The sequence below is a fragment of the Podarcis gaigeae genome (assembly GCF_964106915.1).
Source record: "Podarcis gaigeae genome assembly, chromosome: 3".
NCBI lineage: Eukaryota > Metazoa > Chordata > Lepidosauria > Squamata > Lacertidae > Podarcis > Podarcis gaigeae.
This window is the reverse complement of record NC_139680.1, coordinates 102,720,353-102,743,066: the sequence shown is the minus strand read 5'-3', so window position 1 is coordinate 102,743,066 and position 22,714 is coordinate 102,720,353. Positions and strand designations below refer to the sequence as shown.

The 22,714-nt window shown below is 46.3% G+C and overlaps 1 protein-coding gene across 3 annotated transcripts in view; it reads left to right on the top strand.

Annotated features, from left to right (window-relative positions):
• Nucleotides 1-22,714, top strand: part of PIGF (phosphatidylinositol glycan anchor biosynthesis class F) — a 36,450-nt gene that overhangs the window by 6,852 nt on the left and 6,884 nt on the right. For all 3 annotated transcript variants that reach the window (XM_083733821.1, XM_083733820.1, XM_083733822.1), the window contains exon 5: nt 14,283-14,391. In XM_083733821.1, the coding sequence (XP_083589947.1) occupies nt 14,283-14,391 (109 nt within the window). The remainder of the gene's footprint in view (nt 1-14,282; nt 14,392-22,714) is intronic.

The following is a 22,714-nucleotide window of genomic DNA, read 5'->3' as shown; positions in this document are numbered from 1 at the left end:
ACCCTGTATAACTTTAGCATGGGATTTCATCCTCTCTTTCTTATTTTTAAAGTGGCAAACAGCAACAAGAAAGCAGTTCTCACCCCTACCCCAATGCCTTTACACTTTTGGTGAATGTTTAGCTTTATTTTCTGGATGCTGTGTGCTCTTTAAGAAAGGGGAGGGGGAGTAAATTGATGCAGTCTGAAAAGTCTATTGGGTCTGGTTATTGCCTGAATGGTTATTGCCTGGGAACTACATCTGTGCCACCTTGGGGTTCAAGATGGAAGTAAGGCAGGCTACAAATACAAGGAAATAACAGGTTATTATTTTGCTGAAGGATTCCATCTATTACATTTGAATAGGCTTTCAATATTGGCATGGAAAAGAGACTGGAAGAAATGTTTTTAGGAAAGATTGCAGACTGCTTTGGTCGCATGGCTGATCAGGTGGAAAGAGGGACTGAACATGAGCGTGCCGGGTTATGTTGTTGATGTTCTTGTTGTTTTAAATTACACCCTGCTTAAATTGACCCTATCAGACTTTCCAGTAGCTTAGGACAAAAAATACAATAAAAACCTGTCCCCAGACAATTTGAAATCCTATCTTGCAAACCTCTTTTATCCCTCCTTCCTGAGTTCTGAAGGCCTTTGCAAAACAGGGAAGTTTTCGTGCTGAGGTGGGGGTGGGGGGTATGCTGCCAGTGGGCTGGATCCTTATGTCCCCATACTGTGCGTGAGTCACGTTTGACAGGTGAGCGGAGCCACCCACTTGCCAATTGCCTGATATCACAATGCCATCAGGTGGCTGGCTTTCATCCCCACACTTTAAAATCAAACTCTGCAGGCAAAGGCACAACCCACAGGATGCTGACAATCAACTCATTGTTAGGCCTTGCCAAGCCCTGGGGTGTAGCACTCTGCAAAATCTGACAATCAGCTGGCTGCCGGAGTCTCTAAAAAGCCAGGCAGACAGCGCTTTGCAGGCACCACTGGTCACCTGATTGGCGGCTCCTGCCAGTCCCCTTTGAGCTCAGCAATGTCTTCATCTGCCCCACAGCTAATACCGCATATGACATCACATGTAGAGAAAGTGGACATAGCTTGCTCTCCCAGTTCCAAAGGGGGGGCCCACAGGCCTGTTGCCCTTCTGCTGCTTTAGGGCGTCAGAAAAAAATCCAGTTCACACTGAAAATTTGCCCTAAGTGATTTCCCCCATTCCTTATTAAAATTTTGGTCTTATTTATAACTTATTTTAAAGACCATTGTAAACAGTTAAAATCGTTAGTAGGACTGGAATATCACTTGTAGTTTAATGGTGGATTCTGGACACAACAGAGATGTAAAAGATTTGGATCATCATAAAAGATGCAGGAGGAATTATTAATAAAAGGACTGGAAGCCCAGGAGATTCCTTGGAATCTTGTTTTTATTATTTATGTTTGATATGTAACTGTAAAAATTTTATCTGAAAAACCAAATAAATATTTTTTTGGGAAAAGAAAGAAAGACAATTTGCCCTAAGCATATTTACATGGGATAATTTTGCAGAATTATCTAGGAAACTCCCATCACTGGCTGCTTAACCTTTTCCTCCTGCTATGGATCTCCACCCCCAACCTCTCCTTGAAGTGCTTGCTTTGGATTGGGCAAACTGGCTAAGGAGAAGGAATAATCTCTGTCTGCTCACACAGCTGTTGTGATAAAATCTGGAGGTTCCCCGCCGCACTGCCCCGCCTGGCAGCTACATTAGAGTAATGGAAAAGTGAGGAGATATTCCCCTTGTCTCCCGCCTCACACGTGGTTTGGTCCTGTCAAAATCACTGTTAACAAGTGCTTTTGTTAACAAGTCATCTGTCATCTCAAGAAACACTAGCAGAAGGCTCTTCTGTGACAGAAGGAGTGCAACAACTACTTTCTGATTTCTCCTTCCCCCTCCCCCCCCCCAACGTTGGTATGGCTCAGCTCTGTCATTCGGCACCGCTTTTGGAAAAACCGAAGATAATGGCAAATGGTGTTATTGTGTACTTTTGGTTTGGATTGGGTAGATATGTTCAGTGACATATTATTATGCTTGAATCGTCTCTACAGAATACATTTGCTATAGTCCTCCTATAGCGGCAACAAATAGTTGTCCTTTTTATTTCACGCATCTTCAAGTAGTGACAATTGACATGTCTCCTGCTAAAGAGGCGCTTGCTTTGTTCTGTTTGGGGGTCAGTGTGTACAGTAGTTCTAGAAGGCAGATGCAGAAATTGTGCTGTTGACCACAGTCTGGTGTGTGTGTGTGTGTGTGTTTTGATGTTCTCACACATGAAAAATTGTGGGTTGCATCCAAGTATTGAGAGCAAAACACTGACATTCATGGACTTAAGATAGCCATGTCTATTAAATTCAATGGGTCTCTACTCCAAGTATGATTTAGTTGGATACAAGCACACGTTTTTATCTGATTTAGCACTCGCCACCCTAAAATGGATCGTTCTTCACTAAACTGTAGGACTATGAGGAGTCATTAGTTTGGCAGTCTACCTGGATTATGAAGTTACAACTCTGCCAACTTCCATTCTCTGGCCATCCAGTCTGAGTCCAGTTTAGGTCCGTTTCATATGAAATCTGTTCAAGTTATATCAAGCTATAACTCGGCCATCTTCCGCACTTTGGCCGTCCAGCTCTGTAAAGTAAGCTCTGGTAATTTGGCCAGAAGGACAAAGAGATAGGAGCTGTGTTACTAAAGGCAACCAGAAATAATACCTTGTACATGACTTGGTGCAATGGATGCTCTTGTTTCCAGCAAGTCAATACATGGTTGTGATTATTTGGTGTCTGAAAATGTTAACAAAGGGCAGCTATGTGCCGCCCAGCCCAGTCTAGGGAGATCACAATTTAACTTACATTGTATTTCTTCCCCCCTCTGATTCTAGTGACCCCAGCTTACTCTGTTCATTGAGTCTCTTAGAAATTATTTCGCGCCAAGGTGACTTTGAGCTTCTGCCTCTCTGCCTAGCTCTTTGCCCATTGCATACATAGCCCCATCTCCATTCCCTGGCCATGTTAGAGTATGACATTAGAGAGACACAAGAGTCCCAGTTTGCACGTAACGGTAAACTATGGTTTAAAGTTACGAGGGTGAGGATCATGTGCTGGCCCTGCCCCCCTCTGGCGCAGCTGCCAAGAAGAGCTTGGATGCTTCCTTTTCTGATTTAGATTAGCCAGTTTAGTGTTATGTCCTGACCCTACACTGTCGTTAGTGAAAACAAGCAAGCTTCATAAACTACGGTTTGAAGTTGGCTTGTTTTCTGTAACCGTAGTTCAGATTAACCATAATTTGTCCAGCTTCAGATGGCACGACAAGTTCTGGTTTGTTTAAAACAGAAGCAAAAGTGTCTGCAAAACTCTTGGCCATTCCAAAGAAGGAAGGAGGAGCAGGAACTAGAACCCAGAAATTAGTTTGTATATAATTATTATTTTTCTGTACATTTATGTAAGAGTTGGCATTATACCGAGGTAGCATTCTACTATATTAAATCTAATTATCCCAAGATATTTAGTGTTTCACTGACAGTCTTCGACTTTAACTGATTTTTGTTTTCTTTGCAAAAAAATAAAATATTTATCGGGTTGTATTCAACAAAGTCATCCCATAAACTTCCATTTCCTGTGTAACCCCTCTCTGTTCCAGTAGGTTGGGGGAGACCTCAGAACAGATTGGGTCATGGCAGGGAGCGGAGATATCCATTGTGCAGGTGAAAGTCCTTGTGCTAATGGAACACCTGTTGGAGTACAACCCATTACCTTTAATTCCCACAGCCCCCTTAAAAGTCTATAATGTTTCAGTGGCAAATAATAGTTGGGGAGTGAAATGATTTTGCGATGTTCTTCTTAATGCATTCTAAAAAACACTCAATTTGGAAACTCCCTATTAAGCATAAAAGGGCATTGGCTGGAACATGCTGAACAATCTGAATTCTCTGTTCCCCAGCCAGCAATATGGGCATTTTGTTGGAAGTCTCTAGTGGATGAACTATTCAGTCAATTGAGCATTTGGATTTGGCCTGTTGGGACGTACGCTGGTGTACTAAAGCACTCTGTCTTAATGTGCACCCACCCGCGTTATCCCAATTCAGCATGACCACCACTTTAAGGGCAAAAATGGCCAGGTTTTCCTTAAGCATTTGCACAGTTGGCGTGAACTCAATAAGGCTCCATGACTGGTGATGCTGGCACATGTTTGCCGGTGCAAAAATGGATTTGCCTGCCTCTACAGGTGATAAACTTGGGCAGCATGGAGTGAGGAAGGTGTGGTGGTGGTGGAAGTAGATGGGCTGATTAGTCAATGACCCAGGTTTCTGTATCCGAGTTCCTTTTGTCTCCTTACATTGATGTTTTATATGTAGAATTCAGATGCTACTGGGATAAGTCTTAAGACGAAATAGTGCTAATGGATGATTGAGAGAAACTGGGGGTTTTCTCATAGGAAGCTGGCTTATGCCATATGCCAAGTTATCTTTGGCCAATCTAGCTTACTCTTCATACTCTGAACTGGCAGTGGTTCTCCAGGGTTTCAGCAAGGAATCTTTCCTAGGCCAAAGATTGACCCTGCAATCTTTTGCCTGCCGTGTATGTGCTCTGCAGCTGAGTTCTAACTCTTCTAATTCTTACTCTTTTATGGGATGAGAAAGCAGAGGGAAAACCAACGGTGGTGGGGTATGTACTGGGTACCTGTGTTGTGGACTCAGACCCTACTGCTGTCTTAGGTAAGTTACTTCCTTCACCAGTGTCAAAGCAATGATTCTTCAACATCCACTTTGTTGGACTGGTCATGTTGTGCGGATGCCTGATGATCGTCTTCTAAAGCAACTACTCTATTCCAAACTTAAAAATGGAAAGCGCAATGCTGGTGGTGAACAAAAGAGGTTTAAAGACTGTCTCAAGGCAAATCTAAAAAAATGTAGTAGAAACACTGACAACTGGGAAACACTGGCGTGCAAGCGCTCCAGTGGGAGAACAGCCTTTACCAAAGGTGTCATGGGCTTTGAAGACACTCAAACTCAGGACGCAAGGGAGAAACGTGCTAGGAGGAAGGCACACTTGGCAAATCCACACCGTGATAAACTCCCGCCCAGAAACCAATGTCCCCACTGTGGAAGGACGTGTGGTTCCACGAATGGCCTCCACAGTCACTTACGGACTCATTGTTAAAAAAGTGTTTATGGAAGACAATCTTATTCTGCTATGAGTGATCCCCAAAGACTTCCTTCCATCTGGTCCAGCTTTCTGCTTCCAACGTTAGCTATTCAAGCACTGACCAAAGGCGATCTCACTTCCCCTGTGGTTTGTCCAAGAGACCTCTTGTTGAGAGGTATGCTGCCTTTGAATCTGGAGCTTCCATTTCTCTATCATGGGGAACGTACAGTCAGAAGGGACCTCAAGGGTCCTCTCGTCCAACCCCCTGCAGTGGAGGAATTGCAGCTAAGAATGGGCAGAGCAGGTAGGAAGAGCTGCCTGCTATCAGGGTGGAGCTGAGAGAAGGTATTATGGCAGGGATCCCCAAAGGGGATTACTGACTCTGTCATTTGCCATGCTGGCTGGTGGATGTTGCTGTCCCAATAGTGTCTGCAGGGCACCATGTTGGCACAAGTATTATGGGGGTGGTTTGGTAGTGTGGAAAGGACATTTTGCACACATACTCCATGTCATCGGAGTCGCCAGCTGTCCCAGGGAACTCAAACGTTTAAAAATAAACCCCCACCCTTTTTTTTGCAGGGGGTGCATGGAGTGTGCACAGAGAATGCTAAGAGTTTTCATTGTTTGGTGCAGTCTAAGTGTGTTGTGCACGCACACAAAGAGAATTATATATAAATAAGCCACATCCTGTGCTTTAAATAATTGCTCCTCACGGCTCCTGTCTCCTGTAGTTCTGTCTGCTAGGAACAAGACGCCTTCGGCTCGCCACTCCTGGACTTTGCTTTGTGCTCTGACATCTCTGTATTGTAACCAGTGTCACTAAGCTAATGGCCAGCTGTCACAAGCCCAGAGCGGGGAAGAAATGCTGCGAAGAGATTGTCAGGGCTGATGGAGGCAGGAGAGGAAACCTCTTTGGAAAACTGCTCAAGCATTGTTTGGCGAAAATAGCAGCCTGCACAAAAAGCCCTTGCTTGTCTTACAGACAATTGGCGATTTTGTTACTGCTGCTATTTGAATCCTTCTTTGCCTTTCTCACCTCTTACCTCCCTCCAACCCCCTGCCCGGGCTAGCTGCTCACTTTTTTAAAAAAATAATTATTTATTTTTATCTTTTTAAAAAAGGAATACATCAAAGAAAAGGCACAGCTGCTCCAACCCCATTTAAAGAAACCCCCCTTTCCCCATGGTGACCCAGGAGGCATGACTCAAAGCAATAAACGCTTACCTAGCAGGCAGACTTATAGTGGGTTCCACTAGGATGAGCGGTTTAGGAGGCAGTGGATCTCTGGCTCAGCCTGCTGATTCCCAGCTCATCCCGTGTTAAGACCCCAACCCCGTCTTGGTCAAAGATAAGGCTGCGTAACTTTCTCGTCCTGACTCAGCTGTGACTCAGTCGGCTTAGCTCAGACATAGGCAAACTCCAGCCCTCCAGATGTTTGGGACTACAATTCCCATCATCCCTAGCTAACAGGTCCAGTGGTCAGGGATGATGGGAATTGTAGTCCCAAACATCTGGAGGGCCAGAGTTTGCCTATGCCTGGCTTAGCTGAAGCTAGCTGAACCATAGTTGACCATTATTGATCATCAAATTTTCCAACCCTTCGTCTCCCTCCCATGCCTTTTAAAATCCCAGTAAGTCTCCCCTGTCCCAATTCAGCAATATTGTGTGGAGGTGAGAGACTATGCCCAGTGCTTGCCTTGCGTTTCCAGAGGGCCATTTAGTTGCATTGTTGATTCCAGGTGTGCTTGTGCAAACCAGACTGGGATCCTAAATCTGTACTATCTCTTGCTTCTCTGTGAGATGTATTTCTTTTTTTCCATTTCTTCCTTTCTCTTTTTTTGTCCTTAGGGTCTTTTGTAGTATTTCTTTGCCTCCTTGTAATTATGGTCTAGTTTGCAGTGAAGTGGTAAATCTGTGTCTGGGCTCTATCCCTCCAGACTGCAGGGGAGGACTTGCATGACTGGCTGCTCCTTGAGCCAAAAGAAAAATGGAAAAATGAGAAAAAAATGAGAAAACGCTTGCCCTTGCTTCTCCTTGGCATGGAGAATGGGCACAGCTCGGTAGCAGTGTCTGCTTTGCATGTTGATGGTCTTGGGGTCAATCCCTGACGTCTGCAGATAAGACTGGGAATGTCTGCACTCTGGAACCCTGGAGAGTTGTTGCCTCTCAGCCCAGACAGTACGGATCAGGGGTCTGACTCTGTATATGACAGCTTCCTAGGGCCAGCTTTTCAACATGACTTTTTGGTTCCTGAAATTCATTGTGATTGTACAGATAAAATATAACAGATAGAATTCTACAGGATGTGTTGCTGGTGTGTGAAAACAGTTCAGATCCAATGATCTCCAGGTGGTGGAGACATCAGGCGCCATCCTGACTCTTGGGCATCTTCACTTGGTCGCAAGCGACTGACAGACAGGTGCAAAATGCACCTGGCAAATTTTGAATGCTGTTCCCAGGGAACTGGTGAATTGTAGCTCTGTGAGGGGAATAGTAAAGGTAAAGAGACCCCTGACCATTAAGGTCCAATCGTGGCCGACTCTGGGGTTGCGGCGCTCATCTCGCTTTATTGGCCCAGGGAGCCGGCATACAGCTTCCGGGTCATGTGGCCAGCATGACTAAGCCAGTTCTGGCGAACCAGAGCAGCGCACGGAAACGCTGTTTACCTTTCCGCCGGAGCGGTACCTATTTATCTACTTGCACTTTGACGTGCTTTTGAACTGCTAGGTTGGCAGGAGCAGGGACCGAGCAACGGGAGCTCACCCTGCCGCGGGGATTCAAACCACCGACCTTCTGATCAGCGAGTCCTAGGCTCTGTGGTTTAACCCACAGCGCCACCCGCATGAGGGGAATAGTTGTCTCCAAATAATCTTCGGCATCCTTAACAAACAGCAGCTTCCATATTTCTTTGGGAGAAAGCCACAGCTGTCTGAAGTGGCATCTTAGTGCTTTAATTGTATGGCGTAAATGTGGCCTTAGACGCGGTAGTTAGGATTTGGATGCATCACTGATATCTACGGAGTCACATTTTGTGGTGTCTTCATTGCTGTCAAATCCCAGGTCATTCTCCCTCTTTTGCTGCAGAAGACTTTCCCTAGTGTGCCGGTTGATTCACAATGACTTCAGGATTTCTTTCCTGAGTGGCAATTGCTAATTCAGAGGCTTAAACTTGGGGTGGGGAATCTGTGTATGTATTTTGTGTGTCTCCCCCCCCCCCCGCCCCATTACCACCTGGAGTATCATCTGCTGTTTCTTTGCCCACACTCTGTGTTATGAAAGCTTTCTGCAGCTCCTCGCAATCTGTTGTGGATTTTTAGCCGTTGTGATTTGTTTCTGTGTCATCTGCACATTTAGCTGCCTTGACACTTTTTTGCAGCTCGGATCCTCAGACTGTTGTTGCTAGTTCCCTCCATTATAGAAATTGACCATATGTAACACACACACACACAGAGAGAGAGAGAGAGAGAGAGAGAGAGAGAGAGAGAGAGAGAGGAGAGAGAGAATATGTGCTTTGGCCAGTTGTCTAGTCATGAAAAAGGTGCATAAACCTAAGCAAGCAATAAGTATTTCAGGACCTGAGCTATAAATGCTGCAAGGCTTTTGCAGTGTACGTCTGACATATAAAAAAATAACAATGAGGCGTTTTGCTTAGGTTGCTTCTCTCTTCCTTGGCCAAAGTCGGTTGTTAGCGCAGATCCCATGTCTAAGCAAAGCCTCTAATGCGATAAATTCAGCTACAGACTAAGCAGGAGATATTCTCTTGCCGTCTGCGCAGAAGTGTTTGTTTATGCTGGAGCTGATTTTGCAGGCGCCGCTGTACTTAAGGAATTTGAAATGTTATTTCAGCCTGGTGATTTGGGCTGATTTTGTGTCTGCCGTGAATGCTTTTGAGCTAGGAGAAAAGTTGGATGTTCCCTCTTTCTCTGCATACAGCCTGGGTGATAATGTTACAAACAGATGGCAAAGTGTCTGTAAACACTGAGCGCTGAAGGCTCCAACGATGCCCTTTCTGTGACATCTAAAAGTCATTGTGGTTACTTTTATTTACTACTTTAAAATTGGTACAAGCTGGATTAAAGAGCCTTCTAAGGATATCTATCGCCCTGTGTTTTCAGTCATAGGAACATAGGAAGTTGCCTTATACCTAGTCAGACTATTGATCCAACTAGTTCAATATCGTCTTCACTGGCTGTCAGTAGGTCTCCAGGGTTTTGGACATTTTCATCCCCAACCCGGAGATGCTCAGGATTGAGCCAGGTGACTTGTGCTTGCAGAGCTGATGCTCTGCTTCTGAGCTATGGCCCTCCCCAGATTGGTATCTGCAGTCCATGGTTTACAGTGTTCCCTAAGAGATGTGTCCAAAACATTGGCTGTCTAAAGTGCAGCTCATTCCCTGTGTTACATTTCTGTAACATGTGCACTCATCTGTGAATTATGTGCTTAAAAATAAAATGTCGTTTCCTTCCCATTTCTTGGAAATGTCCATAGTTGGAAACAGATATATATATACACTGCCTTGTTGGATACACACACACACACACACACCAAGCATGATTGAAAACAATATTATACCAAAATGGACAGGAACAGTAAATAAAACCTCTGGAGCTGCAGTCAAGCGTCAGTCAGCAATAAAAGAAACACAAGTTAACTCTTTATTCAAGGAACCAAAACAGTGGAGGCCCATCAACTCTTCCCAGTAGGTCTTGCTCCAAGAAGGCAGTTGCGAGAAGTTCCCCATCTTCCCACTATAGTGGTACCTCGGGTTAAGAACTTAATTCGTTCTGGAGGTCCATTCTTAACGTGAAACAGTTCTTAACCTGAAGCACCACTTTAGCTAATGGGGCCTCCCACTGCTGCTGCACTGCTGCTGTGCGATTTCTGTTCTCATCCTAAAGCAAAGTTCTTAACCCGAGGTATTATTTCTGGGTTAGCGGAGTCTGTAAGCTGAAGCGTATGTAACCTAAGATACCACTGTACTTCCTAAGACTCCTCGTCTCCAGGGTCTTTCCCAAGCAGTCGTAAACTGCGCCTGTACACAACCTGCCCTCTTCATTTCTCTGTGTGTTCTAGGAAAGAAGGGAGCTGGTCGCAGCAGGAGGGGGAGACTTCATGGCTTTTTCGGCAGCCGGCCCTCTTCTGTCCTCTGCCTCCTGTCTTCTGTCTTCTGGCCCTCTTCCTCTTCTGCCTCTGAGTCTGAACTGCCCTCTGCCACCATCTCTTCCTGCTCACCAAACCCTGTTCCCTTTTCTGCTTCCGACACCTTCTTCTCCCAGTCTGCTCCCTCTCACCATTCATGGTCATCCCATCAGCAGTCTCCTGGCTCTGAGCCATCTTTCCCTGGGGGTTCCCTAGAGGGGTTCCCCTGCTGGTGCTCCCACCATTCCTCTGCACCCAAGCAAATCCATGACAGGAACTGAGGGAGCTGGGGGGGGGGGGGAATGATCAAGAACTGCAGAAACCACAGGCCAGCCAGAACCCAAAAGTTTTTAACCAGCAGGGAGGGGTCCAAATGTGGACATGCAGTTCGATGGATCGAGGACCGCAACAGAGAAGGCTGTTTCATGTGTTCCCACCACCCACATTTCAGTGTGCAATGTGCAAAAGAGCTTTGCCAACTGATTGGAGATAATCGGCAGGATATTTCGGGGGCGCTGGTCCATTTTTGCAAATGATCCGGCTTTGGGTGCTAGGATTGAAGAGTGCATTGCATTTCCATATGTCAGGCAGGGATGGAGAATCCTGTGGCTCTCCAGCTCTTGTTGGGCTCTAACTCCCATTGGCTCTGCTGGCTGAGCCTGATGGGAGGTGGAGTCCGCCAACATGTGGATGGTCACAGGATCCTGCTGTCAAGCAAAGAGAGGTCGCAGAATGTGTTTAGAATGGGATGCCATTGCATGAGACGCCATGCACCTTTGTCAGCGCCATCTAGATAGCTGACAACTTGCAAACTTTCTCTCATCCCCCCCCCCATCCTATGGTTACATAAGCAGCAATTTTCTCAGCGGGGGCGGAAAAAACCCAAACCAATTTTAAGTGAAATCCAATTCCCGATGTAAGTAAACGTAAATCTCATCAGACTCGTGTGGATAGACATCTGGGTCTAGCTCCAGGAAGTGACAGTCCCTTGTGGTTCTTGCGCATAAGTCTCTATCAGGACTTGGACGACAACAATGCAGGGATCTTGATTTACATCTAATTAAATGTCAACGATTTGAATTAGATTTCCCTCCAATGTGACTAGAATTCCTCAGCCAGGAGCCTTTGATACCCCGCTGAACTTAATTAAAAAGCTTGCACAGTGGGAGGAATGGCAGCATGTGAACAGTGAATCACGAGGGTTCGGAAAAGCCCCTGGTGCCATGCGGAGTCCCAGAAGGGTACCAATGCTGGTGAAATTTTATTGTTACTTTGCTAAAAGGGGTGAGGCTTTGCCCCCATTGATTTGATCTGCAGTTTGCTCAGCCCACATCCCATGATGCAGAGTTCCCCCTGGGCGGTTTCAGCTGTGGGGCTTTCTGGACCCTAACCATCTGATGAGCTTTCTGTACTGCTTTGCAGGTGAGGCAGAGGCAAATGTGCGATGTCAATATTTATGTATTTTTAAAACCTATATCCCGCTTTTCACCACCTGAGTCTCAAAGCAGCTTACAACAGACCCTCCAAGTGTCCTTGTATTCCAGGGACAGTCGCAGATTTACAGAAGCCATCCCGGTTTCTGATTTGATTCCAGAATGTCCCAGTTTTCCTTAGGACTTCCCTATTTTCATCAGGGAAATGTTGGAGGGTATGGAGTTATGTGACCCCCCCTGAGTCAAGGAGATCAGTAACTATGCAACCTTTAGAAAACATCCGAAGGCAGCCCTGTGTAGGAAGTTCTAAAGATGTTTTATTATGTTTTTATATATGTTGGAAGCTGCGCAGAGCGACTGGGGCAACCCAGTCTGATGGGCAGTGTATAAATAATAAAATTACTTTTTATTATGGAATTGGACATTCCCTGTTTTCATCGGAGGAATGTTGGAGGGTATGCTTACAACATTAGGCATATACAGTACAGTTATACCTTAGAAGTAGAATGGACTCCGTTCTGGAAGTCCGTTCGAGTTCCAAAACATTCAGAAACCAAAGCACGGCTTGTGATTGGCTGTGGGAAACACCTGCAGCCATTCGGAAGCCCCATCGGACGTTTGGCTTCGAAATTAATGTTTGAAAACCGGAACACTCAATTCCAGTTTTAGATCGTTCAGGAGCTGGAACGTTCAGCTCCCAAGGCATTTGGGAGCCAAGGTATGACAGTATACAAACTATTTTAAGTGGAAATTAAACATCAGAAATTTAAACAAAGAACTTCAGCAGTAATACAGTTATACCTTGGATTGAATGTGCTTCGAGATGAGCGCGTTTGAGTTGCGCTCTGTGGCAACCTGGAAGTAACGGAGCAAGTTACTTCCGGGTTTTGCCCCTTGCGCATGCACAGACACTCAAAATGACATCATGCGCATGCACAGAAGCGCCGAAATGTGACACGCGCAGACGCACGGACATGGGTTACATTTGCTTCTAGATGCGAATGGGGCTCGCAAACGAACCCCATTCGCATCTAGAGGTACCACTGTATTAAAGCCACCGATCTCTGTAGGTATTAGCAACGTTGCAGTTACAATCATCAGTAGCTATATAAATCAACATTAACCAAGTAAAACTGTAGGCAAAGCATATGTTCCAAATGCCTCTCAAAATGGCAGTGTTTTCATAAGCTGCTTTTAACGCAGCAAAGATGCAGCCTGATGGCCTTGAGAAAGAGAGCGAAATCCACAGTGTTGAGAGCACTGCTGAGAAGATAATCACTAAATGATTCCCCCCTTGGGCAAAGGATCCTTTAAGAAGTTCTTCTGTGATTACTTTTATAATCAGGAAGACACTCACAGTATTCTTTAGTTATGTAGGATCCAGATGATGTCTGGCTTTAAAAGGAATTCACTTTAAACCCCCTGGCTTGACATATGAGAGGGACAACTGGTAGTGTGTAAATCGAGTGCGACTGTTATTATTTATTTTTTAGTACATACGCCTGCAGTTTTGCAGCTTAACCCTGTACATTTCACTTAGCTGGTGGGACCTGCTTCCTAGTAAACATGTTTACTAGGCTAGCACACTCGGACAGCTCAGCTGGTAAAGCATGAGACTATATCTCTGGGTGATACGTTCGCGCCCCACATTGGGCGAACAGATTCCTGCATTGCAGGGGGTTGGACTAGATGACCCACGGGACCCCTTCCGTCCCTACAATTCTGTGACCCTGTCTTTGGGATGTGTGGGACGCGGGTGGCGCTGTGCGTTAACTTGCCGATCAGAAGGTCGGTGGTTCGAATCCCCGTGACGGGGTGAGCTCCCGTTGCTCGGTCCCTGCTCCTGACAACCTAGCCGTTCAAAAGCATGCCAAACTGCAAGTAGATAAATAGGTACCACTCTGGCGGGAAGGTAAACGCTGTTTCCGTGCACTGCTCTGGTTCGCCAGAAGCGGCTTAGTCATGCTGGCCACATGACCCGGAAGCTGTACACCGGCTCCTTCGGCCAATAAAGCGAGATGAGCGCCGCAACCCCAGAGTCGGCCATGACTGGACCTAATGGTCAGGGGTCCCTTTACCTTTATCTTTGGGGTTACAGCCTTGACTAGACAGGTCCAATGCTGTGAATCATAGAATTGGAGAGTGTGAAGGAACCCCATGGGTCATCTATCCCCACCCCTTGCAATGCAGGAATCTCAACTAAAGCTTCCATGACAGATGGCCGTCAAACCTCTGCTTAAAAACCTCCGAGGAAGGAGAGTCTGCAACCTCCCGAGGGAGTGAGTTCCACTGCCGGACAGCTCTTACTGCCAGAAAGTTTTTCCTGGTGTTTAGTTGGAATCTCCTTTCCTGTAAAATGATGCTGTTGGTTTGGGTCCTACCCTGCAGAGCAGGAGAAACCAGCTTGCTCTGTCTCCCACGCAACAGCCCTTTAGATGTTTGAAGGCGGCTATCGTATCTCCTCTCAGTTTCCTCTTTCCCAGGCTAATGCATGCACCCCACCCTCCGCTAAAGTTACTGAGCTTTTTTTACATTTCTCCCCCAGGGCAATGTCCATCTGGGATAGCAGTCTACAGATTACCGCGATGTGCAGCGTGGTGGGGGCCTGGCTTGGAGCATTTCCTATTCCACTGGATTGGGACCGGCCGTGGCAGGTTGGTTTCTTCATCTGCATTTTAAATTGCATTTTAACCTGTATTTTAAATTGGTCCCCCCCATTATGTTTTTACTGTAATTTTACTGGTGTTAGCTGCCTTGAGCCCGGCTCTGGCCGGGGAGGGCGGGGTATAAATAAAATTTATTATTATTATTATTATTATATGTGAGTGAACGTTGGTTGATCAGACCAAGGTGCCTCTAAGTCTTCTGTGCCATTTCCAAGAGCGGCCGTACCCCCTTTGAGAAACTTGGAAGCAGGGCATGAAGGTGGTGGCCTTCCTTATTGCTGTTCCTCAAGCCCCTAGTGAATTCTGTCACTGAACCTGGAGATTTACCTCTTTTGGAAAAATGGCCATTGATAGATAGGTTAATGGTCCAGGAATGTCATTGTTGGAGTTCAGTCCACGTGACCTCTCAGCGCTGCTCCTATGATGTCTCGGGGGGGGGGCACGTGTTTTTTCTGCCATCTGAGAATGTGGCTTGCACTGCTGCAGCTTCCCCCCATTAAAAGCACTTAACAAGATGCATCTGGAGCGGGCTATTGGCGCCAAATTGATCTGCAAAAGTGGCGTGGCCAAGCCCTGTGCCCGAAAACAATACTTTGCAGTTTTCGAAAAAGCAGAGCCCTGGCAAGCTTTGCTGCCGGTGAGGAAAATGTGAGGCTTGCAGGAAAGCTGTAAATGCAGCTGGCTGAGCGGCTACTGGCAATTGATGCCATTTTCAGAGTTGCATAACCCCTGCAGGTCAGTTCAAGAGCTTTCTGACTTTAAAACCAATCTAAAGCAGTTTCTTTCTCCTTTCGCAAGCGGAGGGGAGAGGGAATAGTCCGTGAAAATGGATGAATCTGTTCTCCCGGCTCCAACCACAGGGAAGGAATTTATTTTAGCCATATTGCAACTTAGATCTCTTAGTGGCATTAACGCAGACTTTATTTCAGATTAAAATAAACCTGAGCTGATTCTAATGTATCCCTTTCTATGAATACACAAGTACAGTGCGCGCGTGCACACACACACACACACACACACACACACGCACGCACACACCCTTCCAAGTGTAAAGGGCACACACAAGTATCTTTAGAAAATTCCAAAGTAGCTAGTAGAGAAGGATTGAGTTACTGCTTTCAAGTCTTTTAAAGAGGCCCATGTCTAATTCTACACCTCCACACACTTCACCCTTGCTAGGATAAAAATAAAAATAAAAATTTATTTATACCCCGCCCTCCCCAGCCAAGGCCGGGCTTAGGGCGGCTAACAACCAATAATAAAAATGAGTTGAATGAGTACAACTTAAACACAAGATTAAAATACAACATTAAAACATTAAAAACATAAAAAGTAGCCTCATCACAGGAGAAGAAAGGAAAAAAGAAAGGGGGAGGGAATCAAATTGACTCCAAGCCAAAGGCCAGGCGGAACAACTCTGTCTTACAGGCCCTGCGGAAAGAAATCAGATCCCTCAGGGCCCTGGACTCATGAGGCAGAGCGTTCCACCAGACCGGAACCAGAGTTGAGAAGGCCCTGGCTCTGGTTGAGGCTAATTTAACTTCCTTAGGGCCCGGGACCTCTAGGGTGTTGCTATTTATGGACCTTATTATGGCAATCTTTGTATGAAATGTTCCTTTCATCTCTCCAATTTTCTTGAACAGATCTCTGGTTTTTCCCATTCTATTGTTTTCCTCTATTTCTTTGCATTGCTCATTTAAGAAGGCCTTCTTGTCTCTCCTTGCTATTTTTTGGAAATCTGCATTCAAATCTGGGCCCATCACCTCCTGGCAAATAGAAGGGGAAGAAATGGAGGCAGTGAGAGATTTTACTTTCTTGGGCTCCATGATCACTGCAGATGGTGACAGCAGTCACGAAATTAAAAGACGCCTGCTCTTTGGGAGAAAGGCGATGGCAAACCTAGACAACATCTTAAAAAGCAGAGACATCACCTTGCCAACAAAGGTCCGTATAGTAAAAGCCATGGTTTTCCCAGTAGTGATGTATGGAAGTGAGAGCTGGACCATAAAGAAGGCTGATTGCCGAAGAATTGATGCATTTGAATTATGGTGCTGGAGGAGACTCTTGAGAGTCCCATGGACTGCAAGAAGATCAAACGTATCCATTCTGAAGGAAATCAGCCCTGAGTGCTCACTGGAAGGACAGATCCTGAAGCTGAGGCTCCAATACTTTGGCCACCTCATGAGAAGAGAAGACTCCCTGGAAAAGACCCTGATGTTGGGAAAGATGGAGGGCACAAGGAGGTGGAGACGACAGAGGACGAGATGGTTGGACACTGTTCTTGAAGCTACAAACATGAGTCTGACCAAACTGCGGGAGGCAGTGGAAGACAGGAGTGCCTGGCATGCTCTGGTCCATGGGGTCAAGAAGAGTCGGACACGACTAAACGACTAAACAACAACAACATTTATGGACCTTAAGGTCCTCCATGGGGCATACTGGGAGAGGATGCATGTACATGGGGCCGTGTGCATCTAAATACAAAGCAAACTGGGAATCAGCTGATGGGCAGGAAGCAGGACCTGGAATGGACACTAAGCCTGGTCTGCAAGCAGAAGGGGTGGCAATCGGGTGGCACAGTTTGCACTGCACAGCATTTGGGCTGAACTATGAGAAGCCTTTCTGCTGCTGATGGAGAGCTTCAAAGAGAAGTAGATGGGAGGCTCCCTTAGGGATATCGGAAGCAGTCTCCAGAGAGCTAGTCCTGTTAGTCCATTGCAGCAAGAACAGTTGTGATGGCTGCATTCAACCTCCTCCATACGTCTCCAAATGCCAGCTGCTGACAGTCACAACTGGAAAGAGTGTTCCTGGACCCAGGTCCTGCTCGCAGGCTTCCCGCAAGCATCTGGTTAATCGCTGAACTCAGTAGGCCTTTGGCTTGATCCAGCAGGGCTCTTGCGAGTCTTGCGGCATTTGAAAGGAGGAATCCCCAAGGGTCATCTAGTCCAACCCCTTGCAATGCAGGAATCTCAACTACAGCATGCATGGCAGATGGCCATCCAACTTCTGATTAAAAACCACTAAGGAAGGAGAGTCCACAACCTCCCAAGGGAGACCGTTCCACTGTCGTAAACAGCTCTTACTGTCAGAAAGTTCTTCCTGATGTTTAGTCGGAATCTCCTTTCTCATAACATGAAGTCGTTGGTTTAAGACCACTTTGTGTACTTGACAAAGAGGGATTTAGTCCATGAAAGATTATGCCGCAATAAATAGGTTAGTCTTTGAAGTCCTGCAAAAACTCTTTGCTGTTTTAGGAAATTGCATGGCACTTATATTTTCCTAGGGATGCGGGTGGCGCTGTGGGTTAAACCACAGAACCTAGGACTTGCCGATCAGAAGTCCGTGGTTTGAATTCCCGCGGCGGGGTGAGCTCCCGTTGCTCGGTCCCTGCTCCTGCCCACCTAGCAGTTCGAAAGCACGTCAAAGTGCAAGTAGATAAATAGGTTCCGCTCCGGCGGGAAGGGAAACAGCGTTTCTGTGTGCTGCTCTGGTTCACCAGAAGTGGCTTAGTCATGCTGGTCACATGACCCGGAAGCTGTACGCTGGCTCCCTTGGCCAATAAAGCGAGATGAGCGCTGCAACCCCAGAGTCAGCCACGACTGGACCTAATGGTCAGGGGTCCCTTTACCTTTATATTTTCCTATAAGACCAGCTCCCTCTCCCCCACCCCACCCAAGCTTTTGGAAAGGGCTGCATTGGTTCCCAACACGTTGAATTGCTCCATATTCATCACTACCAAAACCAATTCTGGTTTCTTCCCCGCATGCAGTTGTGAAGTGGGCTCTGTCCACAAAAGAGAGCCAGTGTGGTGTAGTGGTTAAGAGCGGTAGTCTCGTAATCTGGTGAACCGGGTTCGCGTCTCCGCTCCTCCACATGCAGCTGCTGGGTGACCTTGGGCCAGTCACACTTCTCTGAAGTCTCTCAGCCCCACTCACCTCACAGAGTGTTTGTTGTGGGGGAGGAAGAGAAAGGAGAATGTTAGCCGCTTTGAGACTCCTTAAAGGGAGTGAAAGGCGGGATATCAAATCCAAACTCCTCTTCTTCCAAATCCAAAATCATATTCCATAATAGCATTTCTTAGTCTTGAAGGAGCCACATCACTCTCTGCTGGTTTTGCTACAGCAGACCCAACACTGCTCCCCCTGGGAAAGTTATTGCTTTGTTTTCTTTATTATCCTCTTTTATAGGGGAAATGGAAAGAATGTCTTCTTTTTTTACGATGCAAAAGCAGCTTGTAAATGGGCATTCGTCTTGGTTTTGTACTAGACCAAGGCGATGCAATAGATGGGGAGCCACTGGAGTGGAAAATTTTATTGGGAAAAGCCAAACTTGTATCAATGACAGACTTTCAGAACTCAAAAGAAATACTGGTTGCGGAAGTTTGCCTTCTTGGGAGATCTGAGGCTTCCCAAAAATATGTTGCTTGTGAACTAAGAGAGAAGTGTGAGGACATTTGGAGATACCCCTAAATGGCTCAGACGGATTTGAGATGTATGGTAAGCCGTGTCAAAAACAGCAAGTGTTGTCATGCCCAAATAACATAGGTCTGGAGGGCTTCCTTTTGAACTTATGGCACTTCGTGTTCCAGTTACAGGAAAAGGTTTAGGTTTTAATGGATTCATGCATTGTTTCCCACTGCAACATGCGCCCAGGTGTTTTGCTAGATACAATGACAAAGAGGGCACCAGGTGGTTCTCTCTGGGGAGACCATTCCGAGAGATGGGACTCTACTGTAGAAATTAACGGTGGTAGCTCACTGCTGTTCTTTGCTCTTCTTCCTTGCAAAATGTCATTTGCTTTCTGCCAGGGTAACGTGGCCCTTGGCTGAAAAAGGGAACCCCACCCCACCCCCGGTCTAAAGGATCTCGCAAATATGCTTGTCCAGCTTCATTTTTGAAACACATCCTTCCCAACAGTTGATGTCAGTCCATCAAAAAAGGGGCAATAAAAGAGTGTGCCTGAAAGGCTACTGAAATCGCTACTGAAATCTCACATTTTCCTCACCATTCCATCTCTGCAAACGTTGCAACTTGCCAGGTGGAGTGACACCCCCCCCCCACACACACATACCCCAATTTCAGGGGGAGGTGCAAAAGCCCCATTGCACAAACAGAGGTCCTTAGGCAAGATTTCCACTGATGTGACTGGTGAGTTGAATCCACCCTTACTTTTCACTTCCCCCTTTAATGATTTGTTTGGGGGTTTTCCTCAACACTTTTGAGGGTTTTTTTTTTCTTTTCCTTTCTTGCAACCAAGCAGTAAATTTCATGAAACGAAGAAAGATTTGTATTAGTCAGGTAACTTCCCGCGCCCACAAATCAGCCTGTTTCCTCAAATGCGGACATAAAAACTGCTGCCTTCAGCAAAATTTGGCTCCTGCAGAGGGGAGTATTTATAATGCGATATGAGCTATGAAATTAAAGTGGAAATAAAATTAAATGGGCTGAAAATAGAAATAGTTAGGCCTCATAAATATGTGTCGTGCTAAGTATCACTTAATATGTTTTCCAAAAATAGATTGCTGTCTCGAATCCCTCCTTTTTCTTCTAAAATAATGTTTACAGTCTTTAAAAAAGACGTTGCTCTTTTAACTTTATGAAATTTCTGTAAGGCCCGTGATTACAACTCAAAACCAAAACCTATATACATAATCAGTGGCATTCCGCCCCCTGCCCCTAAAATTACTTTCTTGGTAAACTCTTTTCCTCCTGTAACGAAGGCAGCTGCGGTTGATGGAGAACAGTTTGCTTGAGGCTGCTTAGCAAGTTCCTGGCAGATGTGAGATCTGAGCCCCAGACTTTTAGCCACTGTGCTACACCAACTCTTTATTTCACAGACTTTCTAAGGCTTTCATTTCAGGGCTGCCTCAAATGCTATTTTTTGCTCACAAACAAACTTGAGTACAAAATACATACATTGCACCGCTCAGAAATCCATGGCCAAAGGCTAGTTTTTTAAACCTACAAGATGCATGTGAACGGACACCCTATTAAAGACACTAAAAAGTGGGGTTCCTTCATTGCAGAGGGTTGGACTAGATGACCCTTGAGGTTCTTCTGCAATTCTATGCTTCTGTGATTTGTATTTGCTGCTTGGACGAGTGAAACCGGCCACCTGTCTCCTTGATTCTTGCCCATCCTGGCTCATAAAAGTGAGCTGGGAAGGGCTGGGTGATCGACTCCATGGGGTGGTGAATGGACCCAGCCAATATGGCCAACTATCGCCCAGTCTCAAATCTTCCATTCTTGGGCAAGGTGATTGAGCGAGTGGTTGCTGAACAACTCCAGGCACGCCTGGTGGATGCAAACCATTTGGATCCCTTCCAGTTGGGATTCAGGCCTCATCATGGGACTGAAACTGCCTTGGTCGTGCTGGTTGATGATCTCCAGCGGGCTAGGGACAAAGGTGAGAGCTGTTTCCTAGTTCTGCTGGATCTCTAAGCGGCCTTTGATACCATCCACCATGACATCCTTCTGGACCGTCTATAGGGACTGGGAGCTGGGGGCACTGTCCTACAGTGGTTCCGCTCCTTCCTCCTGGGCCATATCCAGAAAGTGGGGGAGGATGAGTGTTTGGACCCCTGGGCTCTCATTTGTGAGGTGCCTCAGGGTTCCTTCCTTTCCCCCGTGCTTTGTAATATCCATATGAAGCTGCTGGGAGAGATAATCAGGGGGTTTGGGCTGGGTGTCTACCAGTATGCAGATGATACCCAGCTCTAGGTAAAAGGTAAAGGGACCCCTGACCATTAGGTCCAGTCGTGACCGACTCTGGAGTTGCGGCGCTCATCTTGCTTTATTGGCCGAGAGAGCCGACGTACAGCTTCCGGGTCATGTGGCCAGCATGACTAAGCCGCTTCTGGCGAACCAGAGCAGCGCACGGAAACACTGTTTACTTTCCCGCCGGAGCGGTACCTATTTATCTACTTGCACTTTGACATGCTTTTGAACTGCTAGGTTGGCAGGAGCAGGGACTGAGCAATGGGAGCTCACCCCGTTGTGGGGATTCGAACCGCCAACCTTCTGATCGACAAGTCCTAGGCTCTGTGGTTTAACCCACAGCGCCACCCGCATCCCTATCTACCCAGCTCTACCTCTCATTGAATTCAGAACCAGTGAAGGCAGTGAAGGTTCTGTGTGAGTGTCTGGAGGCGGATGGATGGCGGCTTGCAGATGGTGGTTGAATCCTGACAAGACAGGAGTACTGTTATTGGGGGACAGGGGGCAGGCGGGTGTGGAGGACTCCCTGGTTCTGAATGGGGTAACTGTGCCCCTGAAAGACCAGGTGCGCAGCCTGGGAGTCATTTTGGACTCACAGCTGTCCATGGAGGCGCAGGTCAATAGGGCAGCTGTCTACCAACTCCATCTGGTACGCAGGCTGAGACCCTACCTGCCTCCAGACTGTCTCACCAGAGTGGTGCATGCTCTGCTGCTTGGACTACTGCAGTTTCGCTCTATGTGGGTCTACCTTTGAAGGTGACTCTGAAACTACAACTAATCCAGAATGTGGCAGCTAGACTGGTGACTGACCATATAACACCGGTCCTAAAGGATCTTCACTAGTTCTGAGTACATTTCCAAGCACAAATCAAGTGTTGGTGCTGACCTTTAAAGCCCTAAACGGCCTCAGCCCAGTATACCTGAAGGAGCATCTCCACCCCCATCGCTCAGCCCAGACACTGAGGTCCAGCTCCGAGGGCCTTCTGGCAGTTCCCTCACTGCGAGAAGCGAAGTTACAGGGAACCATGCAGAGGGCCTTCTCGGTGGTGGTGCCCACTCCTCCCATCAGGTGTCAAAGAGATAAACAACTATCTGACTTTTAGATGACAACTTCAGGGAGGTTTTTAATGTTTAGGGGAGTTTTAAAGGATTGATGTTTTTATTACGTTTTGAGATATGTTTAAAGCCGCCCAGAGATGCTTGGGAAACCCAGCCAGATGGCCAGGGTATAAATAATAATAATAATAATTGTGTGTGTGCGTATGTGGGTGTGTATTGTACATAGAAATTGGTGTGAGATCAAGTCTGAAGGTAGCCCTTAGAATAAAAACTTTTATTTTTCCTGTCATATCCAAGAAAAAGCTAAACACCTGCCCTTGCCGCTTGCAAATCCAACCAGACTGTGATATTTCTATAGTTTATTCTACTTCTAGTTACTGTTGAACAGAATTCTATCAAGTTTTTTCTTTAAAAAAAATCTCAAAACTGTCTAATGTATCTTTGTAGTCTTCAACCTGAATTGCCCATTACATGCAAATACTGTCCATTCCAGGATGTGAAACCACTTAGTGTAATGACACATTTTATTCAGTAAC